The 14,587-nt window shown below is 46.6% G+C and overlaps 1 protein-coding gene across 1 annotated transcript in view; it reads left to right on the top strand.

The window, feature by feature from the left end:
- Window positions 1–13,228, top strand: part of LOC105480356 (lactotransferrin) — a 28,865-nt gene extending 15,637 nt beyond the window's left edge. Inside the window, exons 9-17 of the mRNA XM_011739057.2 lie at window positions 258–412; window positions 1,881–1,971; window positions 2,795–2,848; window positions 3,848–4,003; window positions 5,698–5,839; window positions 7,747–7,814; window positions 9,738–9,922; window positions 11,088–11,277; window positions 13,016–13,228. Of these exons, the coding sequence (XP_011737359.2) occupies window positions 258–412; window positions 1,881–1,971; window positions 2,795–2,848; window positions 3,848–4,003; window positions 5,698–5,839; window positions 7,747–7,814; window positions 9,738–9,922; window positions 11,088–11,277; window positions 13,016–13,050 (1,076 nt within the window). The 3' untranslated portion in view covers window positions 13,051–13,228. The remainder of the gene's footprint in view (window positions 1–257; window positions 413–1,880; window positions 1,972–2,794; window positions 2,849–3,847; window positions 4,004–5,697; window positions 5,840–7,746; window positions 7,815–9,737; window positions 9,923–11,087; window positions 11,278–13,015) is intronic.
- The last annotated feature ends 1,359 nt before the right edge of the window (window positions 13,229–14,587 follow it).

Below are 14,587 nucleotides of genomic sequence, written 5' to 3'. Positions count from 1 at the left end.
TAAAGATTAATGGATAGATTAGAATCCAGGGAACTTCTCCAAAGGAACAGAAACAGGAAACACAGGGAGCTCTGTGGGCCTGAAGAAGGCGCTTGGAACTGAGAAGTGGAGGAGGAGAGGGCATGGGTCCACACATCCCCACATCTACTGTAGCTCCTGTCCCAGGGAGGGTCTGGGCAGGACCCTGGCTCTGGGGAGGTTGGACAACCTGGCAAGGTTCAGGTTGCCCGGCCAACCTGCGGTCTTCCCTCTGGCAGGTGAGGAGGAGGTGGCTGCCCGGCGTGCGCGGGTCGTGTGGTGTGCAGTGGGCCAGCAGGAGCTGGAAAAGTGTGACCAGTGGAGTGCCCTGAGCGAAGGCAATGTGAACTGCTCCTTGGCCTCCACTGCGGACGACTGCATCGCCCTGGTGCTGGTAGGGGTCTCCGTCCCAGGGGTGGGCGGCTGGCCCTGTGGAAGACCCAGGGCCTGAGCATCTGCTTAAAGTGAAGTCAGCAGTCAAAGAGGTCACATGGGCCCGAATGAGGCAGGGACACCTGGAGGGTGTGCTCAGGGACATGCACCGTTTTAGGTTCAAAAAGCAGTTTACTGTGGGTTTCCCACTCCTCTGATTACAAGAACAACTCAGGATTATTGTAAGGAATTTGGAAAATATGGAAAGGTATGATGTAAAAACAACAACAAACCCCCCAAACCACCTGTGATCTCACACAGAGGGACAGACATGGTTAAAGTCTGGCTAATTCTCCATTCCAGTATTTCTCTGTGTGTCTACAGATATGCATGCAACAATAATGAAGTGTTTCAGTGATGTCGTTTTTAAGCCCTTTTCACTAAACAGCATATAATGGACATTCTTCCACATGAATGTTTACTCTTAGAAAACATTAATTTTTCTTTTTTTTAAAGAGAAAGATTCTTGATCTGTCACCCAGGCTGGAGGGCAGTGGTACTACCACAGTTCACTGCAGCCTGGAACTCTTGGGCTCAAGTGATCCTCCCATCTCAGCCTCCCAAGTAGCTGGAGCTACAGGCATACGCCACCATGCCTGCATTATTATTATTATTATCATTATTTTTGCAGCAACAGAGTCTCGCTTTGTTGCCCAGGCTTGTGTTGTCTTGAACTCCTGGGCTCAAGCAATCTTCCTGCTTCGGCCCCTCAACGTGCTGGGATTACAGGTGTGAGTCATAGCACTCAGACGAAAACATTTTTTAAACATGCTTCCAGGGTATCTTTTATGTGAATATGGCTCAGTTTAGTCATGCTCCCATTCCTCTTTGTCCCTTACTTTGCTATTATCAATAACCCTGTGGTGAGCATTCTTGAGTAGAGATCTTTGTCCACATCTTTATTTTTAATATAGTTGTAAAAAATATTACTGGGCCAAAGAGGTCATTTCATACTCCTAATGAGTCCATGACCCTGTGTTGCAGTCTGGACTTGTTCATTCTGGTGGTGGGCCAATATGATGGCTTCAGCTTACGTGTTGGACAACTTCTGTGTAGCGCTTGGAGTGCAATGAGTTCAGATTAGATGAAGCCAGCTGTTCCCATCAGTGTCCTCAGTGAGTGAGACTGCTCCAGGAGGGTGTCCCCAAAGTGCCAGGGGGCACAGAAAAGGTTTTGCTCAGAGGACAGAGGATTAGTGCAAGCTGTGCCTGGTCTTTCCAGTTGAATTGATAGCCCAGAAAGCAGGCAGGGCTGCGAGAGAATTAGAGGTGCACATGGTGTTCCCTCTGGGTGCTCAGTTCGAACAATCCATCTCTTTCTGCTGTTTCACTGGTCACCTGACAGAAAACCATTCTCTCAGAGAGCTGTACAGACAGGCAGGATGAGATGCAGCCTCCCTGTGGTGCTGGAGATCTGCTCTGTCTTTGCAGAAAGGAGAAGCTGATGCCATGAGTTTGGATGGAGGATATGTGTACACTGCAGGCAAATGTGGTTTGGTGCCTGTCCTGGCAGAGAACTACAGTAAGTGGAGTTAGCATTCTCTGGTGTATTCCCTCTGGGTCATGGGAGTGGGGCAATGAGTAATCCCATTCGATGAATGCAGGTGAAACGTTATCATGGACAGATACATTCAAAAGGGAGAATCCGGGAAAGAAGAAGGGAAAGGGGCCGTGTCATCCACAAAGGCCTATTGTGTTCAGAACTAACAAGGGACAGATTGGTTTTATCTTCTTAATTTTCAGAAGATCTTAGTGAATGATAACATACAAACAGAGAAGTGCACATAAATGTACAACTCATTACACTTCACACACTATACAGTCCGTGCACTCGGGCCCAGATCAAACATGCGCAAGTTTCAGAAGCCCCCTGTGTCCTCCTGTCCCCCGCCCCCTTACTCCTACAAGGGAAGCCTCTCTCCTGACTTCTGAGGGTGCAGGTCTAAGTTGGTCTATGTTTTAAACTTCACGTTAAAGGAGTTGCACAGCATGTGTGTGTGTGTGTTTTTTGTCTGGTTTCTCTTGCTCATCTTTATGCATTTCATCCACCTAAGCGTGTAGTTGCAGACTGTTCAGTCTCGTCACTGTGTGAGTCTACTGTGATTATTCAGTCATTTGAGTGTGAATGGGCATTTGAGTAGTTTCCAGTTGGTGGCTGTTGTGAATAGTGCTACTGTGCATCTCTGTGCCATGTCTTTTGGTGAACATATAGACGCATTTCTCCTGCATGGAACTGCTGGGACGGTCTCTTTGGACTTGATTCTGCATCATTGAGATTTAAAAGTTTGTGGCTTCTCACTACATCTGAATGGATAATGATGTCTTGCTTGTCTTTATTCTTTCAGAACCCCAACAAAGCAGTGGCCCTGATCCTAACTGTGTGGATAGGCCTGTGGAAGGTGAGTTGGCATTAGCCACTTTCAGGGTCAAGGATAAGTTTTGTTGCTGGAAGAGGAAGTGGTGGGAACTGTAAAAAATAGAAAGAATTGCAGCCCTAGAAGCTGTAGGGCTTCTAGGAGCCATAATTTTAAGGGTGCAAATAATTCACAGAGGAGTAGTTTCAATGAATGTTTATATTGACCTTCACACTTGGCAAAGAACATCCATATAGTCCCTCATTGTGTCCTGGTCATGGACTAGGGAGTGCTACCTCCCCCCTCATGGGGATGAGGAAACAGTGGCACCGACAGACCCCAAGTGCCCAGGATCTCACTCACAGCCACAGGTAATACTGTGGTAGATCCTGGTCTTGACCCAGGGTCCCTCGTGTCAGATCCAGTGCTCTCTGCACTACTCCCCCTGCCCACTAGAGCTGGTGCTTGCTCAGTTTCAGAAGAGACTTGCCCTTGGTGGGTGTCTGTCAGATGCATTCTCTCAGGAGGACAATGGCAACCATGTTGAGTTCAACCGGTACAGGACTGGTTCAGACTCACCTCAGGCCGGTCCCTGGAGAAATGCGCCCCTGCACCCACACAGCAGTTGCTCGGCTGGATGTGGGTGCTCTTGCCTGATGCACACTGTGGTTGGTGATTTATGTACTGTTGGGGTCACTCTTGTTGTTTATAGTGTTTGTTGCTTTAGAAGCTACCACCGAGAGACGCGTTGCTGGTTTGTAACTCAGGGACATTGTGTGGCTGGTTGAAGACAGTCCCCTGTAATCACTAAAAGAATCAGCTTTTCTTACTGTTTTATTTCATAGCTCAAATCAATCTCGCCTTAACGTAAGGCAGCAGCTTATGCTTTCTCGGTCTACCTGAAAAGTCCAGTTCTTTGTGGGAATCATTGCCTGGTGATGCTTCGTGGCCTGTTTTGGCCTGGGCTGCAGACAGCTCCGCTGGAATCCATATGCCGGGCCTCCTGGAGGTTAAGGCTTGTTTTTCTGTCATCTGTTATGCCAGGATATCTTGCCGTGGCGGTGGTTAGGAATTCAGACACTGGCCTTACGTGGAACTCTCTGAAAGGCAAGAAGTCCTGCCACACCGCTGTGGACAGGACTGCAGGCTGGAACATCCCCATAGGCCTGCTCTTCAACCAGACGGGCTCCTGCAAATTTGGTAAGGAGTCCCAGAGGCGCGGTGGGTGGGCCACCCTGGGGGGTAGGCACATTGTGCTGTGGAACCTTAGCAAAGGGAGGGGAGGGATTTGCAGGCTGATAGTGGCCTGCAGGCCTCTTCTGACATAAGGAAATTCCCCCTGTGGCTGGCCCCTGGAGGTGTGGGTGCACTTGGGGTTTCCCTGCACAGCACTTCCCATGCCCCACTCACCCTACCCCAAGATTAAAGATTGGAATATCTGCCTATTTCGCTGCACCCTAAGAATAAATGCAAGTTCCAAGATGTACAAATGCTTTTTAGCTCTTGGAGCTCCAGACCTAAATTCCTCTTAAACTCTGGCTTCTTAGCTTGGGGAAGGGTGTCTGCCTGCCTCATGAAAGGTGACTCCTGTTACTAAGCAAAACTGACTGCTTACTCTACACAGCAAAGGAGCCTGAATAAGACCTCAAGAGTCCGGCTCCACCTGCTTCTGGAGTTTTCTCTCCCCACCACACCCCGCACTCATCTTAGTCAGCATAAGCCATGCCTTGCCTGCTGCAGGCCCTGTGGCATGGTGTGTAGCACATCCTCAATGAGACTCCCCTCTTGTATGGGCGTCTCCTAGAGCAGGGGCTCCACTGCATGGGCTTTGATCCTGGCTGGGGCAGGCTTTCACATGGCTCTGCTCCTCACCAGCTCCACGGTAGCCTCTGAGCTGTAGGGAAACTGCCAGGATGGGGTGGGAACCCCCAACTTTTCCCGAGGTTGACACATAGTGTGGTTCTTCCAGCAGCACGGCTTGTGGGAGTCTGATAATGGGTGACATTTGCTCAGTGGGGCAGAGCTTTCTTGTCACCTTTGTTTATTCTTTCTTGGGTTAAATCATACAATGAGTGAATTCAGATCAGGTTCAGCTGCAAGGAACAGAAAACTCCTGAAATAGGAGAGGCTTAAACAAGACAGAAGTTAATTTCTGTGTCATGTAGTCCAGAGGTGGTTTGCCTAGGGCCGGTATTAAGACAATGTGGTGTCTGGAACCTGGGCTTTCATCATCGGGCTACTCTGCCATTTGTATGGCTTCTGTGCTCAAGGTTACCTCATGGCCTACATTGCATCTGTAAATCCAGTCCCTGCTTCTGCATTCCATGTGCAGGATGAAAAAAGAGAAGAGAGGGCAAAAGGCATGTACCAATTGTCTTTCAAGGATGTTTCTAAGAAGCTGGCACCCAACTCTCCTGCTGACATTTCACTGGCCAGTAGCTACCCATATACCCATAAGAGCCCCAGGGAGTCTGATAAGTCTAGTCTTTATACCAAAGGGCCAGGCACCCAGATACAAAGCAGGGTTTCCATTACTGATGAAAACAAAATCAGGTCCTGGACTAGGCAACTCACAGGCTCTGATGCACACGGCCACCATGGTCATGAGCTGAGTCCCCAGCGAGAGGCTGTGATGATGGGACCCTCCAGGCAGCCACAGCTGTCATCCCCAGACTTAGTTGGGAGTCCATCAGTGCCTACAGTCTGAATGAAGCTTTTCTGCTGGGTCCTATGTTGGTGACAACATGTCGCTTTGTGATGGTGAGTGTGTTCTATCCAGACTGCTGTCTTGGGGAGTCTAATGGATGGAAACCAACCTGCATCAGCTGTTAGGTAAAGGCTGCTTGTGTGGACTCAGGTTGGAAGAGCTGACTCCCTGCGTTCCTTCTCTCCAGATGAATACTTCAGTCAAAGCTGTGCCCCTGGGGCTGACCCGAGATCTAATCTCTGTGCTCTGTGTATTGGCAATGAGCAGGGTGAGGATAAGTGCGTGCCCAACAACAATGAGAGATACTACGGCTACACTGGGGCTTTCCGGTGAGTCTGTGACTGAGCTCCATCAGGATGGGGCCTCATCTCATCCCTCAGCATGTCGGCATTGCAGTTCTAAGGGGCCAGATGTGACCTGTCACAGCTGAGTGGGGGCTCATGGGTGGCCCCAGTGAGAGCTGTCCCCACCACACTCACCGCCCCGGAGAGTGGAGGCTGGCACCAGGGCTGTCTCACCTCAGCTCCACAGTGCTTCTCCCTGTGGCTTTGAGCCAAGATCAACAGCAGTAGCCTCAATAGCCTCGTCCTGAAAATCCAATGGGTAGAGTGTGGTGTCCTAAGTGCTTTCTACAGTTCCATTTGTGGGGGAGAATTCTCTTTCTTATCGCCGCCCCCTCTCTTCTCACCTAGGTCACCATTATGTCGTAGGTTTCCCCTTTTCTCTGACTTTGGCCTTGGAAATGGCAAAGAGATAGCAGAATTGCAGTGTTATTCTCCAGTAACGAAGTGAAAAATAAGCCAAAAAACAAGTTTTCAGAATTCACAAATTATAACCACTTTGTGATTTGTAACCACACCCCACGTTTCACAGCGCCATTCATCCGGGTGTTGCTTCTCAGTGGCACAATTTACCGGTGTGAAGGACGCAGAGAGGATCTTCCCGGGTTGCTTTTCCTCCACTCGCCGAGAGTACATTTCACCACCAGATGGCGTCACGTGTCTGAGGGTGTCTCTGAACTTTTTAATATAAATTCAACCGCCTTGTTCCAGTGATGAAATGACATAAAAGTGGCTTTTGCTGTACTCTGAGTGGCTCATAAAAAACCCAAAGCAAAAAAAACTTTTGTGAATGTATAAAAATATCTTTAAGGGACTAACGATTTGCAAATGGAAATGTGATTCTACTCAGAAATGCTGAACACACGTCTCATAAGAGCCCAAAAGAATCCTGTGCTCCTCTTTTTTTTTCAGACCTGCAGCAAGGTATTAGTTCACTGGAAACACCCACATTTTAATATTCCTGTTTATACTGGAAGAAAATTCCTTGTCTTCTGTCTAAATTCTATCTAGAATCTAGATTGGGGAAATTTATAGCAAAATAATTAAACGCTGAAACCAGTGTCTTACCCCTTTATTTCTATGATCCTTATAATGCTGGTTCTTAATTTTTAACTTTCTGCTGACTCTGTACTATAGAAGAAGATCTAGCCTCTCACACTGCCCCCAGCACCTCTTCCACCCCACAACCACAAACTTCAGCTCTTCAGCACCCAACATGCTAATGTCATATTCAGTACTTATGACTGTGTAAGCGTTATTCTCATGTTATATTTCCCTTATTGTACAAACTTTTGTTTACTCTGGAGTTCATAGGTGTCTTTTCTCATCTGCTTAATTTTCTGCACTTGAAAAAAACAACAACACTACTTCATCCCAAAACTCTCTGCCAGTAATGTAAATCTTCTAACAATATGCACATACACACACACATGCACACGCACACACACACACACACACACACACACACACACACACACACAGCGGGTGCTATCGCAGTTTCATCATTTACTTGGAACTGCTGCTCCGGAATGTGTCCATCTTCCTGCTGCAGTTTGGATTGGTTGCTCTTCAGGCCATCTGCACTTCTGTGGTCCTGGGGGTCCTGTTGACCATTATTCTGGTGCTTCACTTTGTCTTCATGTTAGATTGCCTGTTTCCTGGATTGTATATCTTTAGCTTTCTTGGTTTTGTAATGTCTTTTATGTAGGGTTTTAAAAGGAGGACAGGTACACCTGTGTTCAATCTGCCATTGTAAACAGTAAATTCCTAGAAATAGTTGTCTTTTAGATGTGTACTTCTGTATTTCAGTTTTTGGAATGCATATTACAAATATTTATGAAAGCCCTAATAGTTTCTCTTCTGTAATTATGTGCATATTTTCTGGAACATTTTAGGTGCCTGGCTGAGAATGCTGGAGACGTTGCGTTTGTGAAAGATGTCACTGTCTTGCAGAACACTGATGGTAGGTGAAGGTGTTTCCTTTTCTCCTTCAGAGCAGAGTCTTTGGCATCACAACACATCTTAGTGTTCAGGTTTGCCTTTGGGAAGGTTTTATAACATTTTCCAGATTTTTGATTAAAAGAACTCCAAAATTCTTTATCTCAATAGACAACATGATAACATCTGTAGGTGTCATATGGATTTTGAAACCAAATTCATACACACACTCTCTCTCACACACACACGCACATACACTCACACACACACAGATACTAGCCATGCTCAGTAGCAAATGTCTCCCTAGCTTCGTCTAGTCAACCACAGAAACACACCGTCTGCCCTCATGCATGAGATCATGCATGCCTGTTGGAAACTGTGGATGATGCTGCAAAACTGGGTGAACACATGCAAATGAAGGCTCCCTTTATGAAAAAGGAAGTAGAGGCCTTCATTCATCCCCATGTGAGCCTTGGTCTGGAGACTCCTTGGGAGTTAGTGGGAACAAAATTACAGGTGGTTGCAGATGACAGAAGATAATCTTCCAGTCAATGTTTGAACAATCACTGTTCTGGTCCTCAGCCATTTGCTACCTTCCAATCTATATCTGTCTCCTTAGCCCCACTTCAGCATTCCCACCCCCTAGTCTCAGCAGGTGACTTGCTATTTTGTTCCCTGAGAAAGAACTGCCTCCACTTTCGGCCTCCCTCCTTCAGCAATCACTGCAGTCACAGTCACTTCTCCCTTCTGCTTTTGCCCCTTCTAGTGTCTCTTGGGATGAAGATTAAAACCAGGCATGTAAATTTGAAAGTATTTCAGTATCAAATAGAGGAATTCAAGAGAATGAATAAAGTGCTTTCTTAAAGGGAGAGGGCAGAGAGACAAGCAGGAGCCTGAACAATGAGCCTGTATCTGCACAAAATAGACATGCATACAATTACATTTAGAATTTACAAGCCATTCACTAAAGTAATCTCCAGGGATCAGATTGATGTCAAATTTAATTTTAACTTTCTCTGGTACTTTACAACTGTATTTTGTTAGAATTGACTATATATATTTGATAAACCTACAAAAGTTCCTTTCCTTTCTGTGGTTACACTAATAGCATTTGAATATGAAAGGGAAGAGAAACCAATTTCTCCTTGAATGTAAACCATCTATTCTTTTTCTGGAACTCACTGAAAAATATGGCATAGGTGGAGGGTTTTCTTCTTTAAAAAAATAAGAACTCGTAACAGCTTTATTGAGGTAGAATTCATATACTAAAAATATCCACCCATGCAAAGTGTACAATACAGTGATCTCTGGCACATTCACAGAGTTTTGCAGCCATCAACACAGTCCAACTCTAGAACGCTTGCATCATCCCATAAAGAAACCCCTGCGCATATTATCAGTCATTGCCCCATCCTTCTTCAGCACTGCGGACCATCAATCCACTTTCTGTCTCCATAGGTTGGCCTATTCTGGACATTTCATATACATGGAGTAATATAATATATGGTGGGGTTTTTTTGAGATGAGGTCTTGCTGTGTTGCCCAGGCTGGTCATGAACTGCTAGCTTCAAGTGATTCTCCCAGCTTGGCCTCCAAAGGGCTGGGATTATAGGCATGAGCCACTGTGCCCAGCCTATTACGTGGTCTTTTGTGACTGGCTTCTTTCACTTAGCATCGTCTTCAAGGTTCATGCATGTTGCAGCATGCACCAGAACTTCACTCCCTTTTATTGCTGAATAACATTCCATTGCATGGACACAGCACTCATATTTGGTATATTTGAAGTTTGTACAGCTTGTGTAGGACAAAGCTCATTTTCTCTTCCTCACATCACCACAACCCCAGTGTGTGCATTTGAGAGGTCAGTGGGGTGGCCACACCCATCCAGAAGAGACTTGGTGGCTGAGCAGGGGAGCCGTGGATGATGCCACCTTCTTTTTCTCCCCAGGAAAGAACACTGACGCATGGGCTAAGGATTTGAAGCTGAACGACTTTGAGCTGCTGTGCCTCGATGGCACGCGGAAGCCTGTGACTGAGGCTAGGAGCTGCCATCTCGCCATGGCCCCGAATCATGCCGTGGTGTCTCGGACAGATAAGGTGGAACGCCTGAAACAGGTGCTGTTCGGCCAACAGGTATGGACCACAGGGCTTCTAGTGCTTTCTTAGCTGTGTGGGCTCTTGTTAGGTGGGGAGATCACAGTGCTAGGTGCACCAGCCCACTCGAGCCTCTCTAGTCCCTCTGCTTGAAGCTCATGGTGACAGTATTGGCTTCATGCCGTGGGGTTGCCCGGAGTGTCAACAAGAACAACAGAGGCTTTTGACTGGGCTTTCTGGGACTCGCTCGATTTCGGCTAAGTCTCTGTGCCCTGGCCTTGTTGCCCTCACTGCCTGGCTCAGAGACTGTCTTTTGCCCTCCTGTTGTTCTTCTGGCAAATGAGGGAACTGCTGAGCCTTCCTCCCACACTCCTTGGTATAGTGCTTTACTCAGGTGGTGTTTCCTGAACCTGGGCCGTCTGAACAATGCTCTAGGCCAGGCCCCTAAAACAGCAAACCCAAAATGTGCCCTATAGATTCAGGGCTACCTAAAAGTGATTTGAAGAAAATCCCCAAATTTTCTTAAAATCTGGGATTTTATTAGAACTTCTATTTGTATCATATAACATCATGTCTCTATGTGTGCTTTTAAAGAAAACAACCCAGGAATAATAAGACTGGCCACCATAACCGGCCTTTATGGAGCCCTTACTGTGCATACACACTGGTGCTGGTGAGAGAGCTGCCATGACTGAGGGGTTTGGGTCTCAGTCTCCCCACATGGGAGCCTGGGACAGAGCAGGAACTGTGTGAGGGAGGCAGGGTGACCGGCCTGCACACTGAGCTGGTTAGTGGCCGAGCCTGGGTTTTCCTAGCAGCCTGCCTCTCTAGAAGAGCTGCATATTAGAATGTCCTAAGCAATTGACTTGTGAGGGCAGATCTCAAAACCCCTCTGCTGTCACCTTGTCACCCATAAGAAGTCGTATGGGAAAAGGTCGCAGGTTAAGAAGGAAGGAAAGATGGCAGATAGTAGGAGGTAGGACCAGAAGTGGTGTGAGGCCTGGATGCTGCCCAGGGCGGGCCTGCCAGCAGGAGTGTGGGGTGGGGGACTCCATTAAGGAGGTGGAATGACTCCGGAACTCAGCTCTTTCTGCCCCATGGTTTTCTCAGGGCTGTTCTTGGGTAGGAGAAATACCCCTTTGCCTCCTTTAACCCATGAATTCCTCTTTTCCTTAGCTACTCACTGTCTGCCCTTTTGTTGCAGGCTAAATTTGGGAAAAATGGATCTGACTGCCCGGGCACATTTTGCTTATTCCAGTCTAAAACCAAAAACCTTCTGTTCAATGACAACACTGAGTGTCTGGCCAGACTCCATGGCAAAACAACATATGAAAAATATTTGGGACCACAGTATGTCACAGCCATTACTAATCTGAAAAAGTGCTCAAGCTCCCGTAAGTAGACCCTAGTTAGCATCCCCGAGAAACCACCACTGGTGAAGGTCAAGGTCTGAGGGCCAAACAGCATTCTAGGAACTAACACAGGTGTAAAAATGTTAAGGAAAGATAATATCTCTTTATAATTCAGGAAATTCTAATCTCATTGATAAAAGAATTAGAGAATAAAATAGAGCAGTATGTAATATATTTTTATAAAGTTTATAGTACTGATAGTGACTGCTCTGTCATGAAGTCTTTGGAAAATGATAATCCATTTTATTCAGTAAAGTGAAAAGTGTATGTATACACATGCATTGAGAAGTGACAAAACTGGCCAGGTGTGATGGCTCACACCTGTCATCCCAGCCTCTTGGGAAGCAGAGGTGGGACAGAGGTGGGAGGATGGTTTGAGCCCAGGAGTTTGAGACCAGCCTGGCCAACACAGGGAGACTTTGTCTCTACAAAAACAATTTTAAAAATTAGCCTGGTGTGGTGTCAAGCACCTGTAGTCCCAGCTACTTGAGAGGCTGAAATAGGAGGATTGCTTGAGCCCAGAAGGTTGAAGCTGCAATGAGCTATAATTGTACCACTGCACTACAGCCTAGGTGACGCCGAGAGACCCTGCCTCAAAAAAAAAAAAAAAACAAAACCTGATCTAGACAGTTACCACAGATGCCAACTATTGAGAAAACAAAATCTCAAAAAAATTCAAGTGTAGGAAAACATATCTTAACCAGGGAAATATACTGATACTAATTTAATCCCTTAAAATATTTAGAAGACATCGCGGAGTATTGTAAGGCTCCCGGTTATAATTGTGGGATTTCAGTGTGCACAGCTGCCTGTGCACTGCAATCATCCAGATTCCTATTCCTGGTCCCTCACCCAGAGTCAGAGGCATTGGGGATGCTGTTGGTCCAGGCATGGGAGCAGGGCCAGGAATGTCTTTATTGGTGGTTTTCAATGAGAGACAATTTTTCCCCTGAGGGAACATTTGGCAATGCTGAGAAGCACTTTTGATTCTTACAACGTAGAGGGTGCTGCTGGTACCAAATATATTATAGAGGCCAGGGATGCTACTAAACAAAGCACAGCCAGCCCCCTGCAACAAAGAGTTATTATCAGGCCCCAAATGTCAATAGTGCCAAGGTTGAGAAACCCTTTTCTGTATTGACCAACAACTCAGGTCACTGTGATGCAGGTCATGACCACCCTCTGAGAAATATGGCTACAGGGCTCTTCTTGTGAGCAGCCAGTTCAGGACTGCATAGACCACGTGCTTCTTGAGGGCAGGCCTGTCTATTCATGCTGAGTCCCCAGCACTTAGCACAGCAGAGTAGGTGCTCAGTAAGGATCTGTGAATGAATGAGTGAATCTGCAGATGAGCATGATTGCATGATTGCAAACAGGTTCACATTCCAGGAGAAGCTAGAGGACCACCAATGTCTTGTGAACTTGAGAATGTGACAGTCAATTCAATTAGAGACAATTGCAGGGCGGTTGTGTCTCTCAGGCCAGAGCAGGGAAACACCGTGGCTGGTGAGGGCTAGACTCTGGCTCCCTTGAACACCGTAGTCACTAGGAGTAGGGGAACGGGAATATAAGTGTGGCAAGCACTGACTCACAGTGATGGAAGAAGGGCAGAGAAAACTCTTAGTATTCTCTTTGATTTATGGGTTTAAATAACTGGTTTATTGATTTTAAAAAAAGAAGAAATCAGTTTCTGAATCTCTTGCTCTATCGTGTCCCACAGCCCTCCTGGAAGCCTGTGCATTCCTCCAGAAGTAAAACCCAAGAAGATGGCCCAGCCTCCCCAAGGAAGCCTCAGCCATTCACTGCCTCCAGCCCTTCTCCCCGGGTGTGCTGGGGCCTTGGCCTCCCTGGCTGAAGGTGGGGATTGCCCATCCATCTGCTCACAATTCCCTGCTGTCGTCTTAGCAAGAAATAAAATGAGAAATATTGTTGATATTCTCTCCTTATAAAGTGTCACTCATCTTTTCTAGAATTTTACACTGAAATCACATGCCTGACAAAATACCTGTACAGTTGGACCTTCCCTTCCAAGTTTTTCAGGTCCAGCCCCTCCTCTTTCTTGCAGTCTTGGGTATGATGCCCAAGGGTCTGGAATTTAAGGCCAGGCCAAGCACTGGTTTTCCCAAGGGGATCTGGTTGGTTATTCACATAGCTGTCTCAGTGCACGTGCGTGTGTGTGCCTGGGAGTGTGTGTGTGTGTCCCCAAGGCAGGGCAGGAAGAGCAGGCATAGGAATTACAACTGAAATGTAGGTTCAGTTGCTCATCACTTGCAGAGTCTAATTAACAAGAGCTCGGTTTGGTATAAAGAAGGTGACTTTTATTCCAAAGCTACCTTAGGGGAAGAAGTACAGGCTTCTTCCCCTAGTACAGAACGGAGTGCCATTCTTTCACTCCTGTTTCACCTTTGGAGCAGAAAGCAGAGGCTTTTAAATGGGCGGTGAGGCATGCAGGGCAGGAAGTGAGCAGGTGGGGGGTCTGGGTACTAGCTTTGGTGCCTTATCTACCAGGCAGTTGAGCTGGTTACTGCTGGTGCCTGTGTGGGCACAACTAGGTTGTAAAAGCAGCCAAAAAATTTCCAGGTGGAAGAGTTTCATAGAGGGCACATTTTGGCTTGTAAATTGACTGTTATGTCTCAAGGTAGTCTCTTGGTGGGAGAGAGTTCTGCTGTGGAGCTTCTAACTAAGAGCACATAGTTAGATGAACTTGCCCTGTTGGGAGTGTCTGGTGAAGAGGAGACAAAAGATTATAATTGCATTTCTAAAGGGCTAAGTAGGAAGCAGAGAAAAGGAGGAGAGACAAGTGAAGACAGAGTAACTTTAAATAACGAAGACAGAAATGAAGAAGGAATAATTTTCCTGCTTTTCCATTGGTTCTTTGGACATAACAGGCAAAAGTGTCAATCAGGGTGAGACTGTCCCTTCAAGAGCAGAGATCAGACAAATGTCCTGAAACTCTGCCTCCATTCTGGGGGCAACCTTTTGGCCATGTTCCCCACTGTCAGTGAGATGAAAAGCTCTACTGCTGTCTGCAAAAGCCTCTAAAACCTGTCAGGAAAGGACATTAATTAAGGTCCCATAATACTAGGATGAAGCTCTTTTCCTATTTGCTACTTCGAATTATGACCAGATGTGTTGTCCATCCTCACTAATATGAGAAGATTAGTCAGTGAGCAACATCTGATGGGGTAACCACAGCAGTGATAATGCCAGCACTGTAAAACATGACATTTGAACAGTATGAACTTTCTTGTCTAAATAAGATACTAAAGTGAAAGTAAGGCCCACCTGTGAA

This window comes from Macaca nemestrina, chromosome 2 (assembly GCF_043159975.1).
Source record: "Macaca nemestrina isolate mMacNem1 chromosome 2, mMacNem.hap1, whole genome shotgun sequence".
In the NCBI taxonomy this organism is placed as follows: Eukaryota; Metazoa; Chordata; class Mammalia; order Primates; family Cercopithecidae; genus Macaca; species Macaca nemestrina.
This window is presented reverse-complemented; position numbering and strand designations above follow the sequence as displayed.